General features: G+C 39.7%; 3 protein-coding genes across 6 annotated transcripts in view; all 3 read right to left on the bottom strand.

Annotated features, from left to right (window-relative positions):
• The window catches only part of rev3l (REV3 like, DNA directed polymerase zeta catalytic subunit), a 77434-nt gene extending 73709 nt beyond the window's left edge, over positions 1-3725 (bottom strand). For 2 of the 3 annotated variants that reach the window (XM_044377219.1, XM_044377220.1), the window contains exon 1: positions 2988-3717. In XM_044377219.1, coding sequence (XP_044233154.1) covers positions 2988-3126 — 139 coding nt within the window. In that variant the 5' untranslated portion in view covers positions 3127-3717. Of the gene's footprint in view, positions 1-2987 lie in introns of all 3 variants that reach the window. The other variant, XM_044377222.1, reaches the window with a different exon arrangement.
• Positions 3726-10155: 6430 nt separating this feature from the next.
• Positions 10156-25453, bottom strand: traf3ip2a (TRAF3 interacting protein 2a). Of its 2 annotated transcripts, none has more exons than XM_044377252.1 (10): positions 25432-25453; positions 16492-16544; positions 15890-16381; positions 13915-14056; positions 13616-13800; positions 13426-13514; positions 13277-13345; positions 13095-13199; positions 12429-12503; positions 10156-11502 (listed from the first exon to the last, which is right to left on the bottom strand). In XM_044377252.1, the coding sequence occupies exons 2-10, from the start codon at positions 16505-16507 to the stop codon at positions 11356-11358; spliced, it is 1320 nt and encodes a 439-aa protein (XP_044233187.1). In that variant the 5' UTR covers positions 16508-16544; positions 25432-25453; the 3' UTR covers positions 10156-11355. The 2 variants fall into 2 exon arrangements, with proteins under 2 accessions (XP_044233187.1, XP_044233186.1); XM_044377251.1 differs by lacking the exon at positions 25432-25453 and adding an exon at positions 17024-17130 and having other exon boundaries at positions 10157-11502.
• Positions 19243-23720, bottom strand: LOC122999898 (probable G-protein coupled receptor 139). The gene is made up of 3 exons (XM_044377254.1): positions 23538-23720; positions 22659-22776; positions 19243-20967 (listed from the first exon to the last, which is right to left on the bottom strand). Exons 2-3 carry the CDS (start codon positions 22735-22737, stop codon positions 19958-19960), a joined length of 1089 nt encoding a protein of 362 aa, XP_044233189.1. The 5' UTR covers positions 22738-22776; positions 23538-23720; the 3' UTR covers positions 19243-19957.
• Positions 25454-25614: the final 161 nt, after the last annotated feature.

Genomic DNA, 25614 nt, shown 5'->3' with positions numbered 1-25614 from the left:
GTGATGTAATTTTATTTCTGGAAACGTAGAGCTGACTCCGACTTCGGCTCGCCACAAGTGATACATAGCCTGAGCGAGAAGGGGGAGTCAAACTGTGCAACTGTGCGAATCGGCGGGGCACCCACCGCAGCACACAAACTGCAGACATGTTAGTTTGTCATTACTGCGACTTGAGGCAACACAAAGTCTGATTCAAACCACTTCTACGACGGTAGAAACAATGCCAGCTACTGTGTTTGCGTACGTGCTCGTGTAAGAGCTCAATCGGCGAAAAGCTTTTAATGGTTCCGACGGGAGACTGGCATCGGTTTAAATGCCACACACACACACACACACACACACTCAGGAATGTTAATCAATTGGACAGGATCAGAGGTGCAGGCGTTTAGTCAGGACTCAAACAACGCTACGAAACACATGACGGCAAAATGAAGGGAATAGTGTTTACAGTAAACACTAGGATGTATAGTGTGAAAAGCACTGGTGTTAATGATAACATTAACCATGGCAGCGTTCCATGTAGGTGAGGCAGCTCCTCTGTCCTGGTATGGTGCATGCTGCCTCTTCACTTCAATGGCCGACTGGGACACATTAATGGCACCGAGCCATCGTTAATTAATGTTATTAATTACACCTGTTCGCTCCCTGTTCTGACAAGTCAGAAGTCTGCTGTGAAAAAGGTCAATTAGGAAACTACAGGCTGTGTAATTCAACGAAAATCCCCAACTGAGCAACATTTTACTTACAGATACTAGTCAAATCATACGTCATAAGAATATTGATTATGTGACAACGATTTGGGAATAAGTATTACTGATGGTTGTTAATTATGGTTGAAAGGTAATTATTCAACCTAGGAGTTATTCTCACATTTCTGACCATGACTAAATGAGCTATTTCAGCTATTAACTAATCATACTGGTCGTGTATCAAGAAAAAAATAAAAAGTCACTGGTCCCAGCTTGATGGTGAAGATTTGCTGCTTTTCTCTCAATCATATATTGTTGTAAACTGCACATCTTTGGGTTAAAATGTCAGAAAATGCCCGTCACTATTTCCTAAAGCCCAAGTGACATCATCAAATTTCTTGTTGTAGCCAACCAAGTCCAATGTATTCTCACATAAAACAAAGAACAGCACCGTGTCCTCATTTTGGAGATGTTTATTCATTGTTGTTTAATTATCTGCTATCGACTCAACAATTCATCATTTCAGCTCTAACCAAACAGTCAATTTTGCTCAATGGATGTGTCCAAAAATCTCAGGGAATCGCAGCACTCAACTATAACATAGGCTTTAACACCAGAAGGATATTATAATATATATAATATCTATCTTATAATGTGATAATCACAGATAGAATCCAGTCTCCTGTCATAAAACCTGCCCTGTATCTCCCTGCTCTAGAGCCCTATAGCAACATTGTGCTCAATCAGTGTTGATGAACTGCTCAACATACATGCACTGACAAGCTACCCAGGCTGCCTCTACTGCAGTGTGTGTGTGTGTGTGTGTGCAGCCCCCCTCGCATCAGCTCAACCGCATGCGAACGTGCAGGTTTATGACAGAACCAAATTAGACCTGACACCCTAACCCTGACCCACTGTCCTTCATTTCTCTGCTCCAAATCCTTTAATCCTCACTGGAGGTACACCCTGTTGGACGTTGCTCCGGGTCGTCCTGTGGAGGAGCAGCGCTCAAAACAGCCTGGGGGACAAGTTTGACTCCCATTTATCCCCCCCCACTGGAGACTCATCCTGCTAAAAATACACGGTCACACTGCAATGGTGTTTTCACCTGTCAAACAGGGTTGAAGGAAGGGCACGGCAATCACAAAAAGGATTTGGCCCGGGTGCTAATGCCGTGCAATTGTGCAGGAAATCATTCTATTGTTTTGTGGTGGCAGGATTAAGGTACCCAGAGTGCTCTGCTGTAATGGCTTTATTGGAGAGCAGGGCATGTGCCAAAAGCTCAAAAGGAAATCTACATCTCTGACCCTCCTCTGTACAATATGTACAGTATGAGTGTATCATTTCTAACAGTGGCGATCCGCAAACCATGACATTTTCTTCACATATGCCAGCCTTGTCTTGGCTTCTATTGTCAGTATGCAGTGCACATCTCCTTCTCACGCAATGTAGGTTTCTGTTTTCATTCATCGCGCCTCCCTCATTGTTATATCTTGCATAATAACGTAATTCCATGATGGCTCCTAGCTTTACAGGCTGTGCTGTCTTCAAAAGAGAATATAACTGACTCCAGGATGCTTTCAGCGCCCAGAAATCTGTCTAATTCTCTCTTGCTGATATTTTATTCTGGATTTTAAACGTTTCTTTTAGCTTCAATACTATTTATTTGGCTGCTTATATTGCTGCAATCATCCAATTTTACTGTGGGGGAAGTTTTGTTTCTCTCTGTGATTTTTCTGGTATTAAACTAAAAAAAAAAAAAAAAAAAAAAAATGATGGAAAGCTGGAAGAGGTGGAAGCATATTGTAGTCCAGCCTGGACTCGCTCCACAGGTTGCTATAAACACAATAAAAAACACCTTAAAGGGATGTATTTAAGTGGTCGCTGTGAGTCACATGTGGCAGGTAGAGACATATGAGCCAAAGGTTTCCTACACCACCACCATGATGCAGCGGTGGGAGAAAACAAAGCAGAGCCGTGTGAGGAGGGAGAGGAGGGGGAAGCAGAGGAGGACTCCCTCCGCCGCAGGCAGACAGCCTGTATGCAAAAGCAACAGCGGTGCATGTGTCAACACTCTAATCATCTTCCTGTTGTCATTTTGCATTACTAGACCCGCTGGGTTTCCTCTAAACAATACAGTGCGGTCGTGTGTGTATGTATGTATGTGTGTGTGTGTGTGTGTCCAAACAGCAGCCACAACCGCGTAACATGCCGCGTGGTGCGCTGTGAAGAAAGCACAACCACCATTAGCTTAAATAATGAAGAAACACACTCAGATAAACAGAAGAGTTAGCTAACCTGCGGGTGTTGCTCCAAATATCCGCACCACCGGTACTTTCTTCACGTCGCTCTCCCTGAATTCAGAATAGCAGACGTCCAGGTCTTTAACGGGACTTGCCAGATAGTAGTCTGCGGTGACGATGCGCACGGCAAACATGACTGCCGCGTCCGTCAGAGAGGGACCGAAAGAAAAGCCCAAAAAAACTAGTGTTAGGAGTCCATAAGATGCGGGGACCTCGTGGCCAGTGGATACCAGCCGAGGTGGGTGCTGTCACGGCTGAAAAACAACGTCGAAGCGGAGGGGAAGCCCGGTTGTGTCCCATGAAAAGAAAAACGCGAACAAAGATTCCCGTTGCTCCAGTGCGCCGAGCTGCCGCCGGTGAGGTCCAGCTGCGGCCGCGGAGAGCTACACTCAACGGCGGCGATTAACACTCTGACGCTCCGCAGCTGTCGGCTCCATGTTGTACTTGTTGTAACTGTGTTTTTTTTGTAGCTTTCTGTGGTGTTTTTGATTCCAGCCAGGAAGACGCTCCCCAGGCTTCCGGTACGTAGCGTTATCTTTCCAAATCACTGCTCAGAACGAGTCCCAGCCAGTCCCGTCTGATCAGACAGCCGCTCCGCTGAGCTCCGTCTTCTTCCATAACAGGCTAGTCCATGTTAGCTCACCTACTGTCAGCCAGTTAGAATGCACGAGAATACACTTCCGACCACAACCTTCAGAATAAAAGCCGCGGGCGCGGTGATACAAAGCGCCAGAGTGAAAATAGCAGCTTTATTTTGGAAGGCTCGTGTCTGGCACAGGCTGCTGGCAGCAGTCATAGATCATATAGACTGAACGGCGCTGTTGCTAGTGTTATGGACTGCCTAGCCGGCTAACCACATTAGTGTGCAGACCTAGTGTCGGTTGGTGTTGCATATTTATTAGATGAGTTTATTTCGCCAGCAGGAGACTGTTCATGTTTTTCTTGGAGCGAAATATTTTCTGAAAGCATCGGGTTGGATAAACAGATGTTTTTGGTGTTTTGTTGTCCTCAAGCAGCCTTGTCTGCTGCAAATTGTGCAAATTAAAGTCTCTATGAAGTCACTGATGATATCCGGAAACATCCTGCTTGGTTTTTTTTCAAAATAATAGCACATCTGTGAACAGTAAAACTCGAATATTGATTGGCACAAAAATAGGGATTCAGTACTGATTACTTTATTGCCATTTGAACATACTTGATAAGAATTTGCTTTAGTGAGCTCACGTAAAAGAAACAAATCAAAAACCTCAAGTCAGATAAAGTAACTATACCCTGAGACAAAAAAAAACAACAAAAAAATAAGTGGTGAAGCATCAAAGGACCATAGTCAACAATAAGCCTTTCATGCATAAAAAATATTAAAATAATATATAAACCAAGTGATCTCAAACCAACTCTAACATATACCATTGTGTATATATACCATTACAGTGTCTTATGGGCCCCAGTAATACCAACACATTAGTAATTTAGGAGTTAAGGTCCCAGATGGCCTCTGGGTGCCGTTAAACAACCTGTCTGTCTTAGTTCATGTGGATGTGAAGATACATCCTATGGATGCACTGGGATGCATCATCAGTGATGTACCCTGTGTTTATTGGCTGTTTCAGGTTTCTCAACATCAGACACCTACATACAAGTGATCATTTTTAGTCTTGAAGTCTCCTTCTAAACAAAATACTCCATGACTGTAATGTGGGCATTTAACTGTCTTCATGTTCTAAATGCGTTGGTAACAGTTTAATCTCTCTTCCTGCACTGTGTATCTAAATTAATGAAATACAAATATTTTAACAGCTTCATCTCCAAAACATGAGGCAACCCACAGAACACAGAAGAAACCTTTTAGGACTTTTTTTTAGGGAAAAGATTGGGAGGCACCTTGTTAAAGCTAATATATATCTAAAGTATATTATTATCAAAATGTTAGTACAAACTGCGGCTCCTCAAGTTTCCACATCACTTGAGGTGGAGTGTAAAGAAAACTAAGATTTTTGTCCTTTGCAAAGATAAAAAAAAAGCCTCATATATGTACATTGGCAGACAGCTAAATACATGACATATTCAAACATGTATGTATTCATCATGATAAAGGGGTTAGAGCAGGGCAAACACTGAGTGTAAGAAACATCCATTAAATCACACTGGAAGCCTAGTTACTGATTAGATAGATAGATAGATAGACAGATAGATAGATAGATAGATAGACAGATAGATAGATAGATAGATAGACAGATAGATAGATAGATAGATGGGTATACTTGAATGCAGTTGTGTGAAAAGCTGCACCCACAGTTTCAAACTGTCACTCTTAGATGACTTTTATTTTGTAACTAAATACCCTTCGACTTCGGGACCGGAAACGGTATTGTGGAACATTATGTCAAACTTGACAGCATTTCACCTCATTTGCCACTGCAGCATCAAAACAAGGACCAGACCCAGATCAGAGAGCTGGAGAGCATCACTTTCCCATTGGTGGTTTGTTAGGAACACGTTTCTTATTGGCTGAAATATTTGCTGCCATTGGTGGGGGGAAAAGTAATGCTTGAATACATTAAACAAAAGGATATCATAAGAAGATCAGCAAATAAATCCATATAGAAACGTAACAGGAATATTGCATTTATACAAAATTACCATAAAGTACAGTGTGATCACTGTGAGGCCATCTCTGACTAACAGTGTCATACTGCACCTTCTTGAATATCGATATTACTTATATTTACTGGGGCTTTAGTTATGTTTCATAGAAGCAGCCAAGATTGAGTTTATACACAAGCATAAATATTGTAGACAGGTGGACACAGTCATATGTATCCTAAGTAATGTATTTGTGAATTTGGCAGGTTTAACTGACCTGCAGGGGTGTTTCATTTTACAATCACACATAAATCACACATAGTGAGTTCATTAAATGAATAATTTGACATTTTGGAAAGTACTCATATTAACTTTCTTATCAAGAGTGACATGAGAAGATTGATACCACATTGTCACACAGTAAGTGTGTAGCTGGAGCTAGTAGCTGGTTAGCTTAGCTTAGCTGACTGGAATCTTTGTACAGACTGGAAACGGGGAAACAGCATATCTTGTTTGTTTAATCCATACAAAAACATGTAAAAACAACAATTCGCCATTATACGGGGGTTATGTGCTGAACTACTTCTAAACCAGGAACAGTAACTTCCTGGAGTCTCAGTTGGTTGCCAGGCAAAATGTCTCCCAAACAATATTTTACTGTTGCTGTTATCAATTAACCTTAAAAGCAGCTAAAATATCATGGTCATGCATTAGCCTTAATACTCTCGACTTTACATTTGCTTAACATTTGCTTTCCTTTCATCTTTTAGAACCTCAAAAGTACATTTTATCCATGACTCCATAAAACTAACCATAGGTGCTCCACTGGCGGGTCTTTTTGCCTCCTACACATCTTCGAGCTGTTCAATATTCCACTCAGATTCCCATAATAGCCTATACATGGCAGGCAGCAGTTGTGGAAGTGCTGAGCTCACTGCTTTCTCCTCTCTGCTGAAAGAGCCATAACCCTCTCCAAACAGCTGGTTCGGTCCGGTTCATGCCGGGGACATCACAGTCAATGACTCTCCAATGATGAAAAATGTTTCATTAGCATTTTCATCTAGATGGAGAGCCAGTCTCTGTCTGTTGGAGTGTGTGCTGACCTTGAGTGAGAGCCTGGCCTATTGGTTAATGAACCAATCGGCAGGCGTCTGCTTATGTTTGCCAGCAGCATTCCTGAGGTCTATGAGCCTATATGAGGGGCACATTTAACATCAAACAAATCCAGAAATATTATATATGCCATATTTAATGCAGTATTTGGTGGGGGGCTTTTATCTTAAGTGCTTTACAGTACACTGAGTGCATACATTTTTAGTATGGATGGCCCCGGTGGGAGCAGAGCCTCAAACTGCGATGATGAAAGTGCCATTTTCTACGCTCTTCCATCATGAAAAGCCATCTGTTTTTTAGGGTGTCTTGATGATCTAGTTATGTCAGTGGAGGTGAATTAAGAAGAGGTTTGGCTTTAAGGAAGCAATCATCTAACAAGATGAAGAGCCCACAGTCATGCTAGCTCTGCACATGCTCTGTTAGATTGTCTTCTTGGTTACAAAAAAGGAGCCATATTTAAAACTCCTAAAGAAAGTTACCAGTAAAAGTGTTGTTTTTTGAGGTAAAAATTTTACTTTTCTATCAGATGTATTTTTAGGATACTGTCCTGAGATTAAATATTTAGGAATCCAAACAAATATTATTAGAATCACTGTTTTGTAAGCTAAAACTAGAAATGGCTAACATGTATCAAACTAGCAGTCAAGCTACTTAACACCTTGTTACAACCGTCCCTGAACCAAGTTTCATTTATATTTTAAAAACCTAAAGGCCTTCTTGCATATAATTTGATGGCTTCCCCTCTTTTTTGTCATGTAGTGTGAAAAAAGGTATTAATTATTTATACCGTTATTCATTAAAAGAGAAATGAATAGTCACAATAACATGAATGATAAATAATCTTTTTCATTTTGAGTATTTGACTGATTAATTATGTATGTTTTTGATATGTTACAACTGTCCTTGTACATTGGGACAGTTGTAACAGTGGAGTGACTGTGTTTAAATCAATTTTGCAACCTGTACATATTTCATAAAACCACTTATATACATTGTTTCAGTAGTTGACACATTGCAGTTTATAATATGGCAAATGGACTTTTCCAGTTCCAATTGTTTTGATTTATTGGGAAAATCGCAAAAAGTGTTACAACTGTCCCTGGTGTCCCCTATAATGTTCACAGTGTTGGTTTGGTGTGTTAGCATGCAAACATTTGCTAAGTTGCACTGGACACAGTACAAGTACAGTTGAGGCTGATGGGAATGTCGTCCCCCCCCAACCGCATCTGCATCTCTATTTAACAATTTTAACTCTTACTGTTGCCTTTGTATGCAATGTGCTGGTGTATTCTTTAAAACAATACATTACATTATATCCATTATAGTTTGACATTCTAAATAAAACTTTTAATTGTTCTTTCAATGCTGGACTACACTGTCTATTGTGTATGTTACAGGGACACTTCACCAATTTTACGCATCACAATCACTTCACTGGTAAATGGGCAGTACTACTCAGCCAGTGAAAAGAGCTGTAAATTGTCCTCTGTGGGTCTGGAGGAACTTTGCCAAGTCTGACAAAATAACCCTGATAATGCCATCAGGTTTGTCTGTCTTTAAAGTCCCCCACCTTTATGAAAATGCAATACTAAATCAATGTGTGTTTAAATTAGGCTTATTTATGCAATGCTTTTATACTCTATATTTGTTTGCAGGTCTTTGCAAACAACAGTTTCTGATTTGTTTAAATAAACTAAATTTTCAAGATCCACCAACCACAGAATGCATAAAAAAAGATTCTAAAACCATATATACAAGTCAAATCAGTTCAAAATGCAAGAAATTCAGATAAAGGTATTGAGATGACCTTTTCCTCTCTGAATTTACCAGAGTAATATTGGAGGGTTAAAAATAGTGCTTGTACTAAATAATTAACTACTTAATGAGGAAGTACAAAACTCTTGGTTCAGGCATTATGGGCTGTTTGGGGAACTTCAATGTATGCTTGCTTCAAAACTTGACATTGACCGACATGGTGTGAATAGATAATAGTGTAAATTGTACCTTTAAGTTTCTTAATGTGTCCTTTAGAATCTGAGGCCGAACCTCTATAATCCGCCCTGGACAAGAGCTCCATCTAAACTATAAACATTGAAATGAGAAAACAAAAAAGAAGGAAATAATAGGACAAGAGCATCCTCTCATTAGACATGAATCAAGGTTGTTTTGATCCCCAAAGACCACTTCAGCAAGACAAATGCTTGTTGTCATGGAAATATTTTAGAAATAGAAAATGAAATCATAAAATGAGCCAGAGTAGGGAGTGTAATTTACAAGCTGTGGGGTAGATGGAAAGGGAATCCAGCCCTTTTTGGGAAAATATCCGTGCCTGGTTGCTTTGGACTCACCAGATAAGGCTGAGTCGAGTGGTACGCAGGTCCTGGAACAATAACAAACATTGGATTTATTGGTACTGGCAGTCCTCGTGTTTACAGAAAGCACCCTCATGCAGGAGCTGATAAAAGCCTGGACATCACCAGAGTTCCCTTTACACATACGGGTGAGAGCAAATCATTTTTTGCTGGCTGACACAACTGAAGTAGTCTGTGCACACTGACATGGCAACATGATTAAGTTCAGGGTTGAAGGTGTCAGCTGAAGCTGTCCCACAGACCACTGGCTTATCAAGGAGCTGCTGTACCACATATGAACAGGATGTTTCCGTTGTAAGACTTCCTGTGCCCCTTAATCAAATTGTTGCTCTCATGACCCTCATAAACTCCTTGTTTCAGCCACAGTCATAATAAAAATGTTATAACAGTGCATTTATTCCAAATTAATATAAAAATATAAAATATTAATAAGATAAACTGATGTAGCGTGGAAATTACAGCTGCTGCCATAAAGAGGCAACCAGCGCTGTGAGTGTTTTTATTATTTGGGACATGCTGCCACCTCCTGGTGAAACATATGCTTTACGAAGAAATACACAGACTGTGTACTGTGGAGTATGCCACCTTAAATATTAAATCATCTATTTATATACTGACAAATTTAAAAATAGAATGGCTCTATGGATGGCAGCGTTGGTGTGTCTGTCCATTGGTCCACCACTTTGGTCCAGACTGAAATATTCCAACGACTACTGGATGAATTTCCTTGAATCTTTGTACAGACATTCATGAGGATGACAACTAACACTGACGCTGTCTTAACAACTATTGGATGGATTGGCACAAAGTTTTGTACAAACATTTCTGTTTCCCAAACAATGTAGCCACGTGACTTTTGAGATCTGTTGACATTTTACACTTGGGCCCCTATGAGGTTGACATTTGTGGTTTTAAGTAAAATTTCTCAGTAACTATTGGATGGATTGCCATGAAAATTTGCAAATTCATGTCCTCCACAGGATGAGCTGTAATAACTTTGGTGATCCCTTGGTTTTTTCTCTAGCTCCATTATTAGGAATACATTACAGTGTGTCCCAAACTTTATTAACAAAGAGCTTGCAAAATGACATTTCCATGAGCTTCAGTTGTACTATGTGTTTAATGCAGCTAATTAGCAAATGTTAGCATGCTAAAATGGTAAACTAAGATGGTGAATGTGGTGATCATTATACCTGCTCAACATCATCATGTTAGCATGTAGACATCGGCATTTAAGCTAGCAAAAAGCAACACTGAACCTAATTACAGCCTCACAGAGCTGCTAGCTGTGAACTGTTGGTCTTGTTTATGTGAAGTGAATCAAATGACTATACATTTAAAAGAGGTTACTTGTAGCCACAAACCCACACAGAATTATCACCAACTCAGTAGTTATGGAGCCATTTACCCTCTTCTACCTATTTTTTGGACCACAAATTTCACTCATCAACTCAATACCAGCAAAAGCAGGTAACTAGCTCAGACAACAACCACTGTAAACTACCTTCCCAACACTAATGGCAGAAAAAGTTAGCAACTAGCTGGTGAACATAGTGGAGCAGCATAGTGGAGGTAAAAAGCCATTTGTTTTATTTTCAGATACTGTTGGACAGCAAAACAGAGTTAAAATGAGAGTGAATAATGTTCAGCAGGTGGACAGAAACACAACTCTAAATGAATGCTAATGTTGCTCTGTTTCTGCTGGAAGTGTAAATAGGTAACTGTTAACATGTCCGCCACATCAACCTTATAAAGAGATTATATGTCAGATGTTGTGTTAACTCTTGTTCAGCTACCCCCAAGTGGCAGAAACAAAACCCAAAAAACAATTTATGCAGCTTTAATTTAAAATGTGTCAGCAGTAAAAATGTAAGTAAGACCAACCCATACAGCAGCAGCAAGAACTCTGATTGACAGGACACTACACACAACACCAGCCAACATGTAACAGCTGGCCAATAATACTGTAGCTGTCAGAGCAAATTTAATCTTAAATTTATGTGTTAAATCTTTTTTTAAATGTATCAAGTAGTAGGTATCAAGTTGATTCTAATGAAATAGTTGAAAATGAATTATGAATCAGCAGAATAAACAGCAAATCTGTGTCTGAATCATTGACTGTATATATGGAAGGAACAACCGGAAAATCCTTTCAAACTGATCTGCTGTAGTAACAGTCCTCATCAACGTATCTGAAACAAAGACATACCTACATGTTTGTAGTTTTTGACAAAATAAGTCTTTTCCTTAACATCACATTTTTCCCCACGTTATGTTTTTTTTGTTTGTTTTTTTTCAGAGTGGACGAACAGTAAGGGTGAGGTCAGCTCCCCTCTGTGGAATGATGTAGCGCTCCTCCCTGAGCAGACGCAGCAGCAGGTCCTCGGTGTCATGGGGCCAGCGGTAGATCCTGGTGCTCTGGAGCCAGTTGGGGACATGTTTCTGTGACACAGACACAGCAAAGTGCATCATTAATTATAATCTAATGATACCTATTATTCTGAAATGGGCCATTCTGCATGATGAATACTGTACCTTAACTATGTTAACTACTTTCGCAAATTCTGAATGCAGGACTTCAGTAGTTTTACACTGTGGTATCACTACTTTTAGTACTTAGTACTGGTGGAGTTTGTGCTGCACTGTACAACCCCCCAACATTTAGCTCTAGTGGTATCTTGCCATGCAGATAGTTTCAGTTTTATTTGTCCATTTTTTGAGATATTTGTCTCTGAGATTTCTCCACCCCAATATGAATGGAATTTCAATTGTGTTACTCACAGCATTGAAAAATTACAGATCCATTATTATAAGAATGACTTTCTAACGCAGAAATAGTATCTATGAAAACTGTTTACGGTGAGGTCTGTGGATTTTGAAATGTCTGAAGTTTGGAATCCACAGTTTGGCCCATTGTCAGACTTTGAAGACACTGATTCTGTATTTTTTGATTGATTGATTTTTTTTTTTTTTTTCAAATGTCAATTTTAAATGACAAATGAAATGTCATTTGTCATGGATATCTCAAAATGGCTGTGTTTATTTAGTGCCTTTCTAGTCTCCCGACCACAGGTGTCAACCTGCTCATCAAGAGTTCTAATGCTCATTCACACACACGGCACAGCCATCAGGAGCAATTTGGGGGTCGGTTTTATTTGTCCATTTGTCCTCCACTCAGTATCTTGCCCAAGGACACTTCGACATGTGGACTGGAGTAGCCGGGGATTGAACCGCCAATCTTTTGATTAGTGGATGACCCGTTCTACCTCCTGAGCCACAGCCACCCCATGAAACAAATACATATTTTTGTGATTTGTGTGAACCCAGCAGTTAATGTCTGTTAAATGTTGTTTATTGCTCATACTCACCTTGGTTGCATTGGGAAACAACACAGGTACAAGTCTGAAGTTCAGACAGCCTTGTTGGATGAACTCATTTTGGATCTGCACCAACAGGAATAGAGGATTATCAGTTTCTATAGTAGCCCATGAATGTGCACAGTTGTTTCACATAATAATGTAAAATACTGCATATGCTGAATCAATACACTGCGTCTTAGGCTTTGTGTGGTTAAAATTGGGAACATTTGTATGTGTCAAGGGGTTGGTTGAATTTAAGCTACTGATATATAAAACTATACTAAAAACTTGTTAATTTTCTCATTGGCCAACAAACAAATGATCCATTTTCATGTGTTCTTGTACCGTTATCCACAGCCCTTATAGTAAGTAGTTTCTCTAATGACATTTCTTTGTGTCACCCACATGCTGTTCATGTCCGGGGTTCTGTACTCAGTATTAGTGAGTTGTGACAGTCATTTCCAGACCTACAGCCTGGGACTGTGAGTGTGAGGACACTGGGTGGAACTGGGAAATGAAATACCCTGTTTTCAAGTCTTAATAGGCATTTCCTCATTCTCCTGTCCCTATGTGGGAGAAGGGATGACATAAGCTTGTCACAAGAGGGCGATATTGCAAGCAGAGATTTCTGCCTGAACTGCTGACATTTGTCATGAGAGTTGTGTGAGTGCACACCTGATTGTGAATGTACTTGGTGTGCAGTCCATGGTCGTCATCACCATCTCCCTCCACGTCCTCCTTGTACTTGGGGCTGATGACCACGATGATGAGCACTGATTTCTGTAAATGTAATCCTGCTGTTAGCTTTTGCAGAAGTCTACATTTAGAATAACTGTCTGCTCAGTAGTTAGACTTACATCATTCAAATATCTGTCCATCCATTTGGTGATGCCCATTCCTCGGATTGTATTATGAAAAATGTCAATCTGTCAAGAAACAGGCAGAGTGTGAGTGTTTGTATTGAGTCGCTGAGAAGTAAAGGGGATGGAGGAATGGCAGGACTTACAACTGGTTTGAATCCCTGATCACTCAGAAATTTGGAGAAAGGAATCATTTCTCTGGCTGTGTCCACTGAGTATGTGATGAAAATATTCCCTGTCATGAATCAGACGACATATTGTGTCACATTTCTTACAGCTAGGAATAAACTTTACATGCATACAGTATATTTATGCAGGGACACTGATGTGACTTACGGCACTCCTCAGGGAGACTGATGGTCCTCCTGATCTCCCCTGTGGCTGGTCCTGGATCTGCCTGGAAGGAATAATTCACACTGACCTCATGCATCACATCCCTAGCAGGCACAACACACTGAGGCACAGAGGCATGTGGGACATTTGGAGCATCTTTTGGTTGCAGCCTACTTTGGGGGGTATTCCTGTGGAAGCGAATATTCTGTGAATGATGCATGACATCTTTGAAAAGTATTATATAAATCAGTGCTGAAAATATTAGATCATAATGACAAATAGAACAGGAGTCATTCTCATACCAGGACTGTTGGTATTGTTGAGGCTTCTGGTGTGGATCCACTGGGTAATCATGCTTATAATGATTATAATTGCGACGGGGTGGATTTGCTGGCAGGTGACATGCACATTGTCTGAGACAACTCCCCTTCACTGGGTCAGGGCCTGCACAGAGACATGGAGGAGCAGACATAAAATTCATAGTTTGGATGGGTTCCAATTCAGCAGTAATGAGGTCATGCAGACTCGCCAGAAACACAATGAGCAGCAGCCAAATGATGCCTAACAGGGTTGGGGAGGCAACTTTCATAACATAATCTATCTATCACAAATGTTGTGATTATTGGATCTGTGAAGAATTAAATTTAAAAAATCCAATTATGATGTAGTTGTGTTATTTGTCCTACTTTTAGAATTTAAATAGCAAATTCAGGTTTCTGAGTCAATACTGATAGTACACTGATGTTGCCTGCAGCAAATATTGCTCAATAATAATAAGTATTTTTAAAACATACAATTTTAATACAGTCAGATGACTAATTATATTACTAATGTTAATGTAAAGTTATTACAAAAGTGTCAAGGGACACACTAGTATTCTCCAAGGAGACTCACAGAAATGTATTTTAGTGTAAGCATCTCATTAAGTTAGTGTGATCCACCAAATCAACAGTATGGAAAGCTTGGTAGCAACAATGAGCTAAAGGAGCCTAAATGGTCATGAATGACCCCTTTCAAATTTATAGTCATAAACAGAGGAAACACAATGACAATACACAACCTGCCAAAACATAGTCTTAACAGTGGCACAAGATTTATAAAGTCAGCGAGGTAACTCAGTAATGTCCATTGTACAGCAATATCCATCTAAAAGTTAACGTTAGGTTACATTAGCCACCATCAGCTACTGGTCATACCAGACTAAGTTAGGCTGTGGCAGAAAAACCTGACTGTACTGAATTGAGCAAAGGTGAGTTTATTGATTATGGATTCAATCTTTTATCTTCAAGATGAAAATTGTGATGTGTTATTTATTCTTTCAAATATTACATAGTACTGTTTTTAAGGATCAGTTCATCCAAATGACACTGAAGTGTTGTAGATCATTTCAATTTTATTTGTCAGGGTTTTGAGATATTTGTCTCTGAGATTTCTGCTTCTATCCAAAAATAATGGAGATGAATAAAATTTCATTTGTGGTGCTTAAAGCATTGAACAATACATTTTAAAAATTGCAGCAATTTGTCTTTCCAAAATCCATGCCCTGGTTATCTTGGATAATCCAGATCTCACTTTGAACAGTTTTCATTGAAACTATCTCCAGAGCACTGACAACATTGTTTCTGGAAAGAGACACTGCAGTTAAAAATTTGAATATTATTTCTAATGTTGTAAACAACACAAACAAAAATTCATTCATCTCTGTTGTTCTGGGATGGAGGCAGAAATCTCAGAAACAGATATCTCAAAACCTAGACAAATAGAACTATCTGCATGGCTAGATACCATTAGAGGTAAGAGAAAAAATGTCTTTAATAAGTTCAACTATTGGCCTTTTATTTAACATGAAATATTAGCAGACATGTTGTGCACCACCAAGACATTTCCTTTTTACACACTCAACAAAACTGTAAAATCCGAAAATCTCTTTTGTGCACATTTATTATTGTGTGTTTTTGTATGTATATCTGAATAGGTAGGTCACACTGCATAAATGAGATCCTTACCCTAAAATAAATCCATTTGTCTTGGTCCCAATGGAGGGATTTAGTGTCCCATGACACTTATGTAATAATTAGTGTCATTATATATGTCAAATATATGTTTAAAATGATTATTTATCCCATAATGTGTTTCAAAGTAACAATAAAAACCAGAAGATCTGTAATCTGACGACTGCATTCTTTCAGTATCAGATTGTGAAATGTTAGAACATGCATGCACTAGTCAACCCTAACAGTAAAACCAGACATTTGTAATGTGTCATGTTTCACTTACACTGAGCAGGCATACATGCAGCTGAGTATCGTGAAGGGATATGGGGGTTGTAGTTGTTAGACATAAGCGGGAGAGGGGGCTCCAAGTATTCTGCCTCCTCCACAGAGCGGTCCTGTGGCCAGTTTGAAGGGCCTGCAAAGCCTCTACTGTGGTCAACAACCGGGGGGGGCTGTACATATAGGGGCTCTCTGTAACCATGTGGCCAAACACCTGAAGGGTTAGGGGGTCTCATCTGTCCTGGATGTGTTCGGGGGACGAAGGAAGGTTCAGGGACAGCACGACAGGCAGCTCTGGGGTCATGCTGGTAACGGTCCTCAAAGAGTCTCCACTGGTCTACCCCCCCAGTTCGCTCACACCTCTGGTCCTGCTCCCTTTTGCTGGTCTCTGTATGTCCATTACACTGCTGGCAAGTAGGAGGCCAGGCCAAGTCCAGACTGGAGGATGTCATGCTCTCATCCATCTCAACAGGAACACTCTGATGAGGGCAAGGTCCTGATAACGACAGCCAAGAGCAAACAAGTTAGCACTTCATTCAGAAAGACATTTTGATAGACTAGACAGATTAATGTGTACCGCAAGTCTGACAAGGTTTTGTTTCCTACCTTTGAAAGAATCCATTTTGTCACTGAGAACAAATGTTGGTTGTCTGTTGTCCCTGGTGAAAATGAAACAATGTGAAAGGAATTTAAGGAATTTAGCACTACAACTTAAAGAGATACTCACAGATTCAGTATCTATCACAAATGGCATGAAAACAACTAGTCTCAAAACACGAGGGATTCAACACGGACTTTTCTTAAACTGTATGTGACTGAAAATGTACATCTCACAAAGCAAATGGCAGATCAGTAAAAGAAAAGTAAGAAAAGTAATACAATCATCTCAAGTATAGTAAATGACTTAGCCTCTCTGAACAGTTGTTAAACAGTGCATACCTTTACAGCTGGGCTGAAGTGTAAAACATTAACACGATCGCTGTACACTAGTACAAAGGTCATAATCACTGATTCAAAGGTATGTCAGGTATGTCTTCCTTAACAACAAATCATAATATCTTAAAAGTTTCCAGTATGATCTCTCTTTATATTCACAATCAGAGAATAAAGCAGAACTTCTTTGTAATCCCACACGTACCTTTACGTAGAAATGCTTATCCCTCAGCCACAGCACAAACCTGTTCTGAGGCAAACAAGTTCTGAGGCAAACAGGAAGTATTCCCACTGCTTGTCCCTCTCTGTTTTATGCAAAGCAGGCTAGTCTCATGACCTATTTATGCAAATAACGTGACTCATTAAGTCTTAAACAGGCCAATCAGGTTGATCTTTCAGCAAGGTAGGCATTCTGTAGCCAGTCAGGTTTAACTGTAGGTGGCAGGTCCCATTTTCATCCAATTGAAAAACATTGTGACAACATTGTGAACACTTGAGCAATAAATTGAAATAAGTCAGAAACGACACACTTGACTTGAAATGTATATTTCTATAATTTATGTATTTGAATTTTATTATCAATATGTATACCAATTAATGGCATTCAGCAGTTTTGGATATGCAGTGAAACAATTTCAAAGCAAGTGCAGTCACTCTTTTTACAACTAAACCTGACCTGCATGATTCAAAAGCAACAATTACATATCAGAGAATAATGGTTGGCACTTTCACTTGATCGTACCCATTGTTACAATAGTGCATACACATTCATCAGTTTACTTACTTCACATGTGCTGGACAATTGACAAGACTAGAGCCTACAGCCACTGTAGCAGCTCTCTGCAGCTGTACTTAAGAGTGGTGCTTTGAGCTAAATGCTAACGTCAGCATGCTACATGCTCACAATGACAATGCCAACATGCTGATGTTTAGCAGGTATAATGTTATCAGCTTTTTAGTTTAGAGTGCTAGCATACTAACGTGCTTATTAAGAGAAAATATAGCTGAGGCTGAGGAGAATGTCATTAGTTTTGCAGGTATTTGGCCATAAACCAAAGTATTGTACAAAATAAAATGTGGACCTGATGACCAATTCATCTTGAGGGAAACTTGAATGTCTATAGGGGAGAACGGGGTAACATGAGCCTCTTTTTACATTTGATGATTTTACCGAAAAATTAAAGTGTATTTGTTTCAAATAATAGTTACCATATATACCTCAGGTTGTTGTGTGCCCATGGAAATTAAAACAAGTTATCTAATTATTTTAGTTTTATGACGATGACCCATCAAAAAAAGTTAGTCCTATGGCACAACTTGCCCCAAGGTAGGAGTAAAATGAGCATGGGGATGGGTTAAATAGTGCCACCATTAAATATTGCTATAAAAATGACACACAATCAAACAAATTTGAGATAATTTTGAACTTTATTAATGCCATCAATTTAACAAAGGCAAAAACAATATGTTTGTGTCTTGTTGTTCAACATGTTACCGAAACATTTTCAGTAAAGATTAAACTGTGATCTTTGTGTGTTAGCTACAAAAAGAATGTGTGTGTAAATTGGCTTTTGTGTATACAGACAGGTGACAAATTAAAGGAAAACCTGGTCCAGGTCTGAATCCTTGACCCCTAAAGTGAGGGGGTCTGGGGGCTCTGTTATGCTGTGGGGGGAATTTTGTTGGCATGGTTTGGGTCCGCTTGTCCCCTTAGAGGGAAGCGTCACTGCTAATCAATACAAAGTTGTTCTGAGTGATCACCTCTATCCTATGATGAAATATTTCTATCCTGATCGGAGTGGTCTCTTCCAGGATGAAAATGCCCCTATCCATAGGGCACAAGGGGTCACTGAATGGTTTGACGAGTATGAAAATGATGTGAATCATATGCTATCACCTTCACAGACACCAGATCTCAACCCAGCTGAACACTGTCAGCTTTTCCTTTAATTTGTCACCCATCTGTATGTACAGCATGTTTGTGTATGGCTTAAACTTAACATTAGTCAACAATTAGGTATTTATTCATCAACATTGTAGCACTTGTAACAGGGATCAAACATGAACAGTGTCTCTAGTCTCTAGAATATCAGAAAATCATTTTTTGGAGTAAATTGAGCCATTGACTCAACTTGCCCCAACATCACTGGCATGTTTTACCCCACAACCTCCATTTTGACAAAACTGTTTCATACAGTGGCTCAGATCCACAATTATGCTAAGTTTATGACCTTGTTTTGTAGCTTACACTGACTTAAATTAACATGTAATAATGTCCAAAACTTATCTATTTTAATTAAGATACAAGACTGATGACTGTAGTTACATGATAAATTCACTTGGCATGACAGAAATCATTCTTTTTGCTCTGTTTTGCTTACGACTCTCTCTGTGCTTGAGTCCAAGATGGATTGACTATACTTTCTTAATTTGTGGTCACATGATTACTTTTGCTTATGGTTACCTAGATAAAAGGGGTGGCTCATTTTACCCACCGGCTTTATTTACCCTGTTCTCCGCTACCAAATTTTGGGCCACCTTATCTAGATGTTGAGATATTTCACTGGATGAGGAATAATTTTGACCTGATGGTGGCACTAGAGGAAAAATCAGGGGATTACCAAAGTCATTAGGATCCGTCCTCTGGAGACCACACATGCTTGTTAAGATCTAATGGAAATCAATTTAATTGTTGTTGTTTTTTAACCTATATTTATTCAGGGAAGTTTCACTAAGAGGAAGCCTCTCTTTTGCAGGAACACCCTGATCACATTCGCACAATTCCGGTCACAAGCTCACTTCTCTTACCTTCAGGCCACCACCGTCCCACCCACATATTGTTGAGCTATTGCAGTCAGGACCAAAGTGGTGTACTGACCAACAGACAGGCTGACAGAACATCCAACTGACATTGACATCTCGAGAGCCACACTGCTAGGGTGGCTTAAAAAAAACAAAAATTTAAGGATAATTTGACAAAATAATTTTAATTCATGGACCACTTGCTTTTTCTATGCGAAGTGGACCTTGAGTTAAGTCTATTTTGTAAAACTACCTTTTCCAAAGTCATGCTGAACTTTCAGCTTTAAAGGATAATTATTTTGAGAGTCTGAGCTTTGTCCACTCTTCCAGTTCCTTTCTACTCAGTTTGTTTGAGATTGGTTAGCACCACAGACACAGGATCACTGAATGGCAAGGCCTTACGATCTGCAACTGAGAAGACTTTCATGGTCGTGTGGGTTAAGACAGAGCCCAGTTCACGTGCCCTCACCTTACAAGTCACCACCTGGACTAGCTCCTGCCGGAAGCGGCGGCTGACCATGCAGTAGAGCAGGAAGTTAGTTGTGGAGTTAAGGTTCTGCAGCATGTTAGCCAAGTCGCCAGCCACATTGATGGGGATGCTGTAATCATTTCTGTTGAAAGTCTCGTTGTTGTACTTGGTCCTCAGGATGCAGTATGTGACAAAGCGGGGGAGGCTGAGCACAACGAAAACCACAGAGACAGTGCCTAGCAGCAGGATGGTCCTCCTCAACATGCCTCTAGTGTTCCTTCCATGCATGACGCGACGTTCCTCCTTGGTGAAGAGGTTGCTGGCGCGGCACAGATGACACCCAATGAGGTAGTTGAAGATAATGACCAGCACAATGGGTATTCCCCCTGAGAGGAAGGTGGTTATCCACACTATAACAGTGGAGTAGGTCTCATTACGATAATGACACCTGGGAAGTGTCACATCCTCCCCGTCTACCTTAAAGGTGACAGGACTGACAATGTTGATCCAGCCCAGTGGCACAGAGACCACGTGAGATACCACAACGATGGCCACACAGATCAGTTTAGTGACCCGAGCCTGGGAGAAGTGCTGCTTGGCAGCCGTGATGCGGAGGACGAGGTAGCGCTCGATGGTAAACATCACGACGATCCAGGAAGAACTGTAGAGAGATCCATACTGCAGGAATCCCAGGATGCTACACCAGGGGTGGGAGTGCCAGAAGGGCTGCAGCAGCCAGAAGGTGAGAGTCAGGTCAATAAGGATCACCCACACCAGGTAGAAGGTGTCCACAATAGCTAGACAGCTTAGGTATATGATGGCTGTGTCGGACATCCCGCATTTGCGGAAGCGGATCATGTAGAATGTGAAGAGGTTGGCTAAAAGGAAGGACAAACAAGAATACAGCTCAGTTTAATACATGATATTTGCATGACTTGTCCTACTTTAAGTTGTTAGTATTAACTTTATTAAAGGTTAAAACTGCATTAATTATTGTTTTATGGCCACTTGGGGGCAGTGGATCAAGCTGAATACATCTGACATAGTGTCACCTCATAAAATTATATGGAGAACTTGCTAGCAATGACATACAGCTGACACAGAACAATACAAGCACTAATTTTTGGCCCCCTGACATATGTTAGTCTAATATTGACTCTCCTCTTAGTTCTGTTTTTGTCTCCACCAACTCCTTTAAGAATATCTGTCGCTTTGGTGCTGGGCAGGCACTGTACAGTGGGTTTATCAGAACTTTTTTTTTTTTTGAGTTCAAGGGCTGGGAAACCAAAGCAATGAGCTAAAAGAAACAAAAATGGTCTGTAGAGCTGAGGGGAACTGCAGAGTCTGTGATAATTTTTTATAACTTTAACTTTGATCAACCCCTTTCACATTACACACAGTGATTTGACGTTTTGTTAATATCAAAATGATTAATAGTAGTGCAGCTTTAACAATGCATTTAATGCTTTATAAATCAGTAATAATAATAATGTATAAAAAAGGAAGGAAAATTCGAGGTTTACCAGGTTGTTATGCCTAGCTTAGCACAGGCTGAGACCAGGAGGAAACTGCTAGCCCAGGTCAGTCAAAATATGTCTTCCAACAACTCCAAAGCCAAGTTTCATTTTAGCTAGCAAGTACAACTTGAATAAAAATGAGTAAAACTTCCATACGCTGTCTCGTTTACCACTGGAATATTTCTTAATTTACAAGATTTTGGTCTGTCCGACCTTCATTATGTATATAGTGCTTACCAGCAGTAAGTGAGACAGTGCAGGATTTTTTTTTCCATTTTTATTCGAGTTGTGCTTTCCTCCAGTGCTCCTGTCACATATTCAGGTGAGACTTTTTTCAATTTTTTGAGAGCTAACTACAGTAGTACACTCACAAGTCACCTGATTCCTCTTATACATATATGACAGGACTTTTGAGATGCTGTGTATGTCTTTGCAGTTGTTGGCCAAGAAATAGCCTAGCTCCAAAGCTAACTGCTTCTAAAACCAGTCGCATTAGTAGGGTACAGTACATTTCTATTTCTACATGTTAAATACAAAACATACAATGTGTAACTATGACAGTACTGGAATTTTATATAAGTGTATTTTTTCACTTAGTTTTGACAGAACTAGGCTAAATGTTTCCTCTGCCTCCAGTTTTGGGGCTAAGTTAGGCTAAACATGCGTACATAAGTTATCTCTGCAAACAACACAGAGTTGAAGCAGATATCAATCTTCTCATCTCAATGTGGGTTTGAACACAAATTTATATGTCAAACTGTGGGACTATAATGATTATTATGACAATGATTTTCTAGCTTAAAATAACTTCAGGCTAACTGCAACATGAGTTATTAACGTTAGCCTGGATGCCATTGGGTCAGGGTGTCATTGTGTGCATGGGAGGAGGCCTTTCTGATAATTATCTTACAGAGCAAAGCAAGCCAAAAGTGTTTTATTAACATTAATAAAGTCATTAATAACTTGCAAATGTATACCTTGCTGTACATTGGTACCTATTGTCCTGTTAAAATTCAAGCATGGACAGTCAAAGACCAAACATGATGACAAACCTGGAATACCCATGATGCAAAGCAGTGGGTAGTAGATCTTCTGAACCGTGACGAAGATGGTGACGCTGGTCTCCTCCATGATTCATTCACTGCCAGGCAATAGCTTACATGCTAATAACTGCAATAAAGCCATTAAAGAGATGAATGCTGTCACTGATACAGAGGAGTACAGTGAACAAATATTGGTGAGGGGCTTTTCACGCAATGATATGGGAAACTACTTAGATATATTTAGGTGAAAATGACATGATTTTAGATGAGACATTGTTCAGCTGCTGCACTTAGTGTAAGTTGCAGTGAATAAATATCCACTAAATTACTCAAATGTGAAATGTGGCATGAGAGAGATAAGCAAGAATTATTCAAAATTAGAAAGATGAATCAATTAAGCTTTGAATATGAATCTAAATTTTTTTTTTCCATCTTTTATTCTTAGAAGGTAATTTCATCACTTTTTACAGGATTGCACAACAACTGTACAACACAACTAATGTGTTGTCACTCTCAGAAGTTTTTTTTTTCTTTCTTTTTTTAACCATGATTGAACTTGTACATAGAGATTAGATGGCCTCTTATTTGTTGCTTGATTCAGCTCCAATGTTGCTCTAGATCATTCAGCTAGTGACCTACAATAAATGGTGGTAGAAAGCTGATCTGTTGGCTTTGGGTCTCATCTGACATTCACTAAAAGGAAGGAAGCAGTGGATGTTCCCGTACAAAGTTGTGATCTCTAACTGCCTGGAAAATAACTGCATAATAAAAGTATGTAACTATCCACAGTTATCTTGACCTTTGACAGCGCAATTGGTAGAGATAAATTATCTTTATCTGTGTGAAAATATCAGTTATCACTATAAAAAATGATAAAATCAGACGTACCTGGTGTCTATAAGATCTCTGTGGTGTGTTCCTTATAACTATGAAGGTGTCATAAAGAAGTGACTTCTTCCACAGAGGTGCATGCCAGCTTTTTATGTCTCCACAAGGACAAGACTATCAGTGATATGAGGAGGGATGGGTGAGACAGCTCCAGTTGATGCTCCTATAAAGCTTCAGGAGGAGGGAGTCACACCCCCTGACATACAACTGATATGAGGGAACAGTTGTTTCTGAATGAGACACTCAACTCCTTGAAAATACAGTAACAAATATAGCAAGAAATGAAAATCCAGTTTTGAAGCTTTGCCTTTAGGTGTGCAAACTGTAGCACTTCTTCAGACTGGATTATATAAGTAGACACAGGTTTCTCTTTCATCTGGATAGATCCAATTAAAAAAGGATAGTGCAGAAATAAAAGAGAGATTTCCAGAGAAAGAAAAAACACTGAAATAGTTATGCAACAGAAGAACAAAATGGTCCATAAGCTAAAAAAGATATGCATGATTGAATCCCTGCCCATACATGGAAACAATACACAATACTACAGGAGAAGTCAGAGTCCTCTAGAATGACCATTCACAGGTTCAAACCCTGTAAAAGCCTATGTGCTCATTTGTGGCCAAAAGTCTATTGATTTAATTAAGATTTCTGGGAAGGACACCAAATGTCTTTTTTCATTTTGGTCTTGTTTTTCCAAGTATTAAATACTCAGCATCATGTCAACCCATCATGCTCTCTAGTGGGGACCTGGATGAGATGAAGAAAGTGGATAGACTGTGTAATACCAATTTCAGGTACTTGTGAATTATCAAGTAAAAAAACTTTAAATGGACTAAGTGAGCCTTCACACGCACATCAGGGTATAAAAACAGATGAATGGACAGGAAGTCGTAAATATATCTACTGATATATCTGCTATATATCTGATATATCTACTGTTCAGTTTAATGTCTCAATAACTATTGGATGGATTGCCATGAAATTTGGTACACACACGTCCCCCTCCGGATGAATTGCAATAAATTGATATAATACTGACATATAATGATAATGATCCTTTAACTTTTCATCTGGTGCCATATTAAGGTCAAAATTTCAATTAGTCTAATACTGCAAAACTACATCCTATCAACCTCAGCCTTACTTTGTGTTTAGTTCTAATTAGGAAATGTTTGCATGCTAACATGCTAAACTAACATGGTGATCATGATAAACATTATACCAGATTTGGTCTTTGGTTGGCAAATTGTGACTGTTTTGGCTCAGAAGACCTCAAATTTGTTAAACAGTGAAAATACATTTCTAGTAGCTCATGTGCTTTATCCACCTAACAGTGCCTTGAGATATATCCTTGTCCAGAAAAGTGCTCAGAATGAAATATGAGCTGAGGAGAGCATCAACAGTAGTGTGTCTGAGCAGCCAGAGGAAGATAAAGGTGGAGGGGGTGTGATTTGCCACAGGGGAGAGAGGGACATGAAGTGTCTCTTGAACAGATGTGTCAGGTTAAGACAAACAAACAGGGAGTGGTTCCTCCACTGCAGAGGTACAGGAAAACTTTGACCTCAGGTAAATTATGTTTACTGGCTATTAGCGCACACTTTACACCAGTATTGATCCTGAAATCAAACGCTAGTGGACAAACAGCAGGGCAGGAGGCAAGGCTTTACTGCTAATACAGCTGCAATAGACCTTCACACAGCAGACATTTTGACTTGTCAAACACAGGTGTAACACAAAGCATTAATACTAATAATAACATGAATAACGCCTGAATTTCAGTTAGCTGCTTCAGTTTCAAGGATGATATTGTGCATGGGGGCTCACTGTCACACTGTCATGGTTTACTGGGACACCTGAATAGAACAGCTAACGTTATAATGTATAAGTAACTTACTTTTACTACTATGTCGAGTGAAAGGACCCACTTACATCTGATCTCTATCTGGATTGTATTTGGATAATGACATCTGATCCAGGAGCCTTTGCATTTGCACCTGGTATCAATAAGCACTCGTTATCTTGATTCTACCCACCTTGTGATTAGATCTCAATATGCAAATTGGCTGCAAAGTGGTGC

The sequence above is a fragment of the Thunnus albacares genome, chromosome 16 (assembly GCF_914725855.1).
Source record: "Thunnus albacares chromosome 16, fThuAlb1.1, whole genome shotgun sequence".
Taxonomy (NCBI): domain Eukaryota; kingdom Metazoa; phylum Chordata; class Actinopteri; order Scombriformes; family Scombridae; genus Thunnus; species Thunnus albacares.
This window is presented reverse-complemented; position numbering and strand designations above follow the sequence as displayed.

What these genes read in the sequence shown, in the direction of transcription:
- traf3ip2a (XM_044377252.1), bottom strand. An exon ending in TGCATGTATGCCTGCTCAGT is followed by an intron (nt 14,057 to 15,889) that starts GTAAGTGAAACA and finishes GTCTCTGTGCAG; the next exon opens with GCCCTGACCCAGTGAAGGGG. An exon ending in CAACAATACCAACAGTCCTG is followed by an intron (nt 13,801 to 13,914) that starts GTATGAGAATGA and finishes TCGCTTCCACAG; the next exon opens with GAATACCCCCCAAAGTAGGC.
- LOC122999898 (XM_044377254.1), bottom strand. Translation starts at nt 22,737, where the DNA reads ATGGAGGAGACCAGCGTCACCATCTTCGTCACGGTTCAGAAGATCTAC. An exon ending in TTGCATCATGGGTATTCCAG is followed by an intron (nt 20,968 to 22,658) that starts GTTTGTCATCAT and finishes CCTTCCTTTTAG; the next exon opens with CCAACCTCTTCACATTCTAC.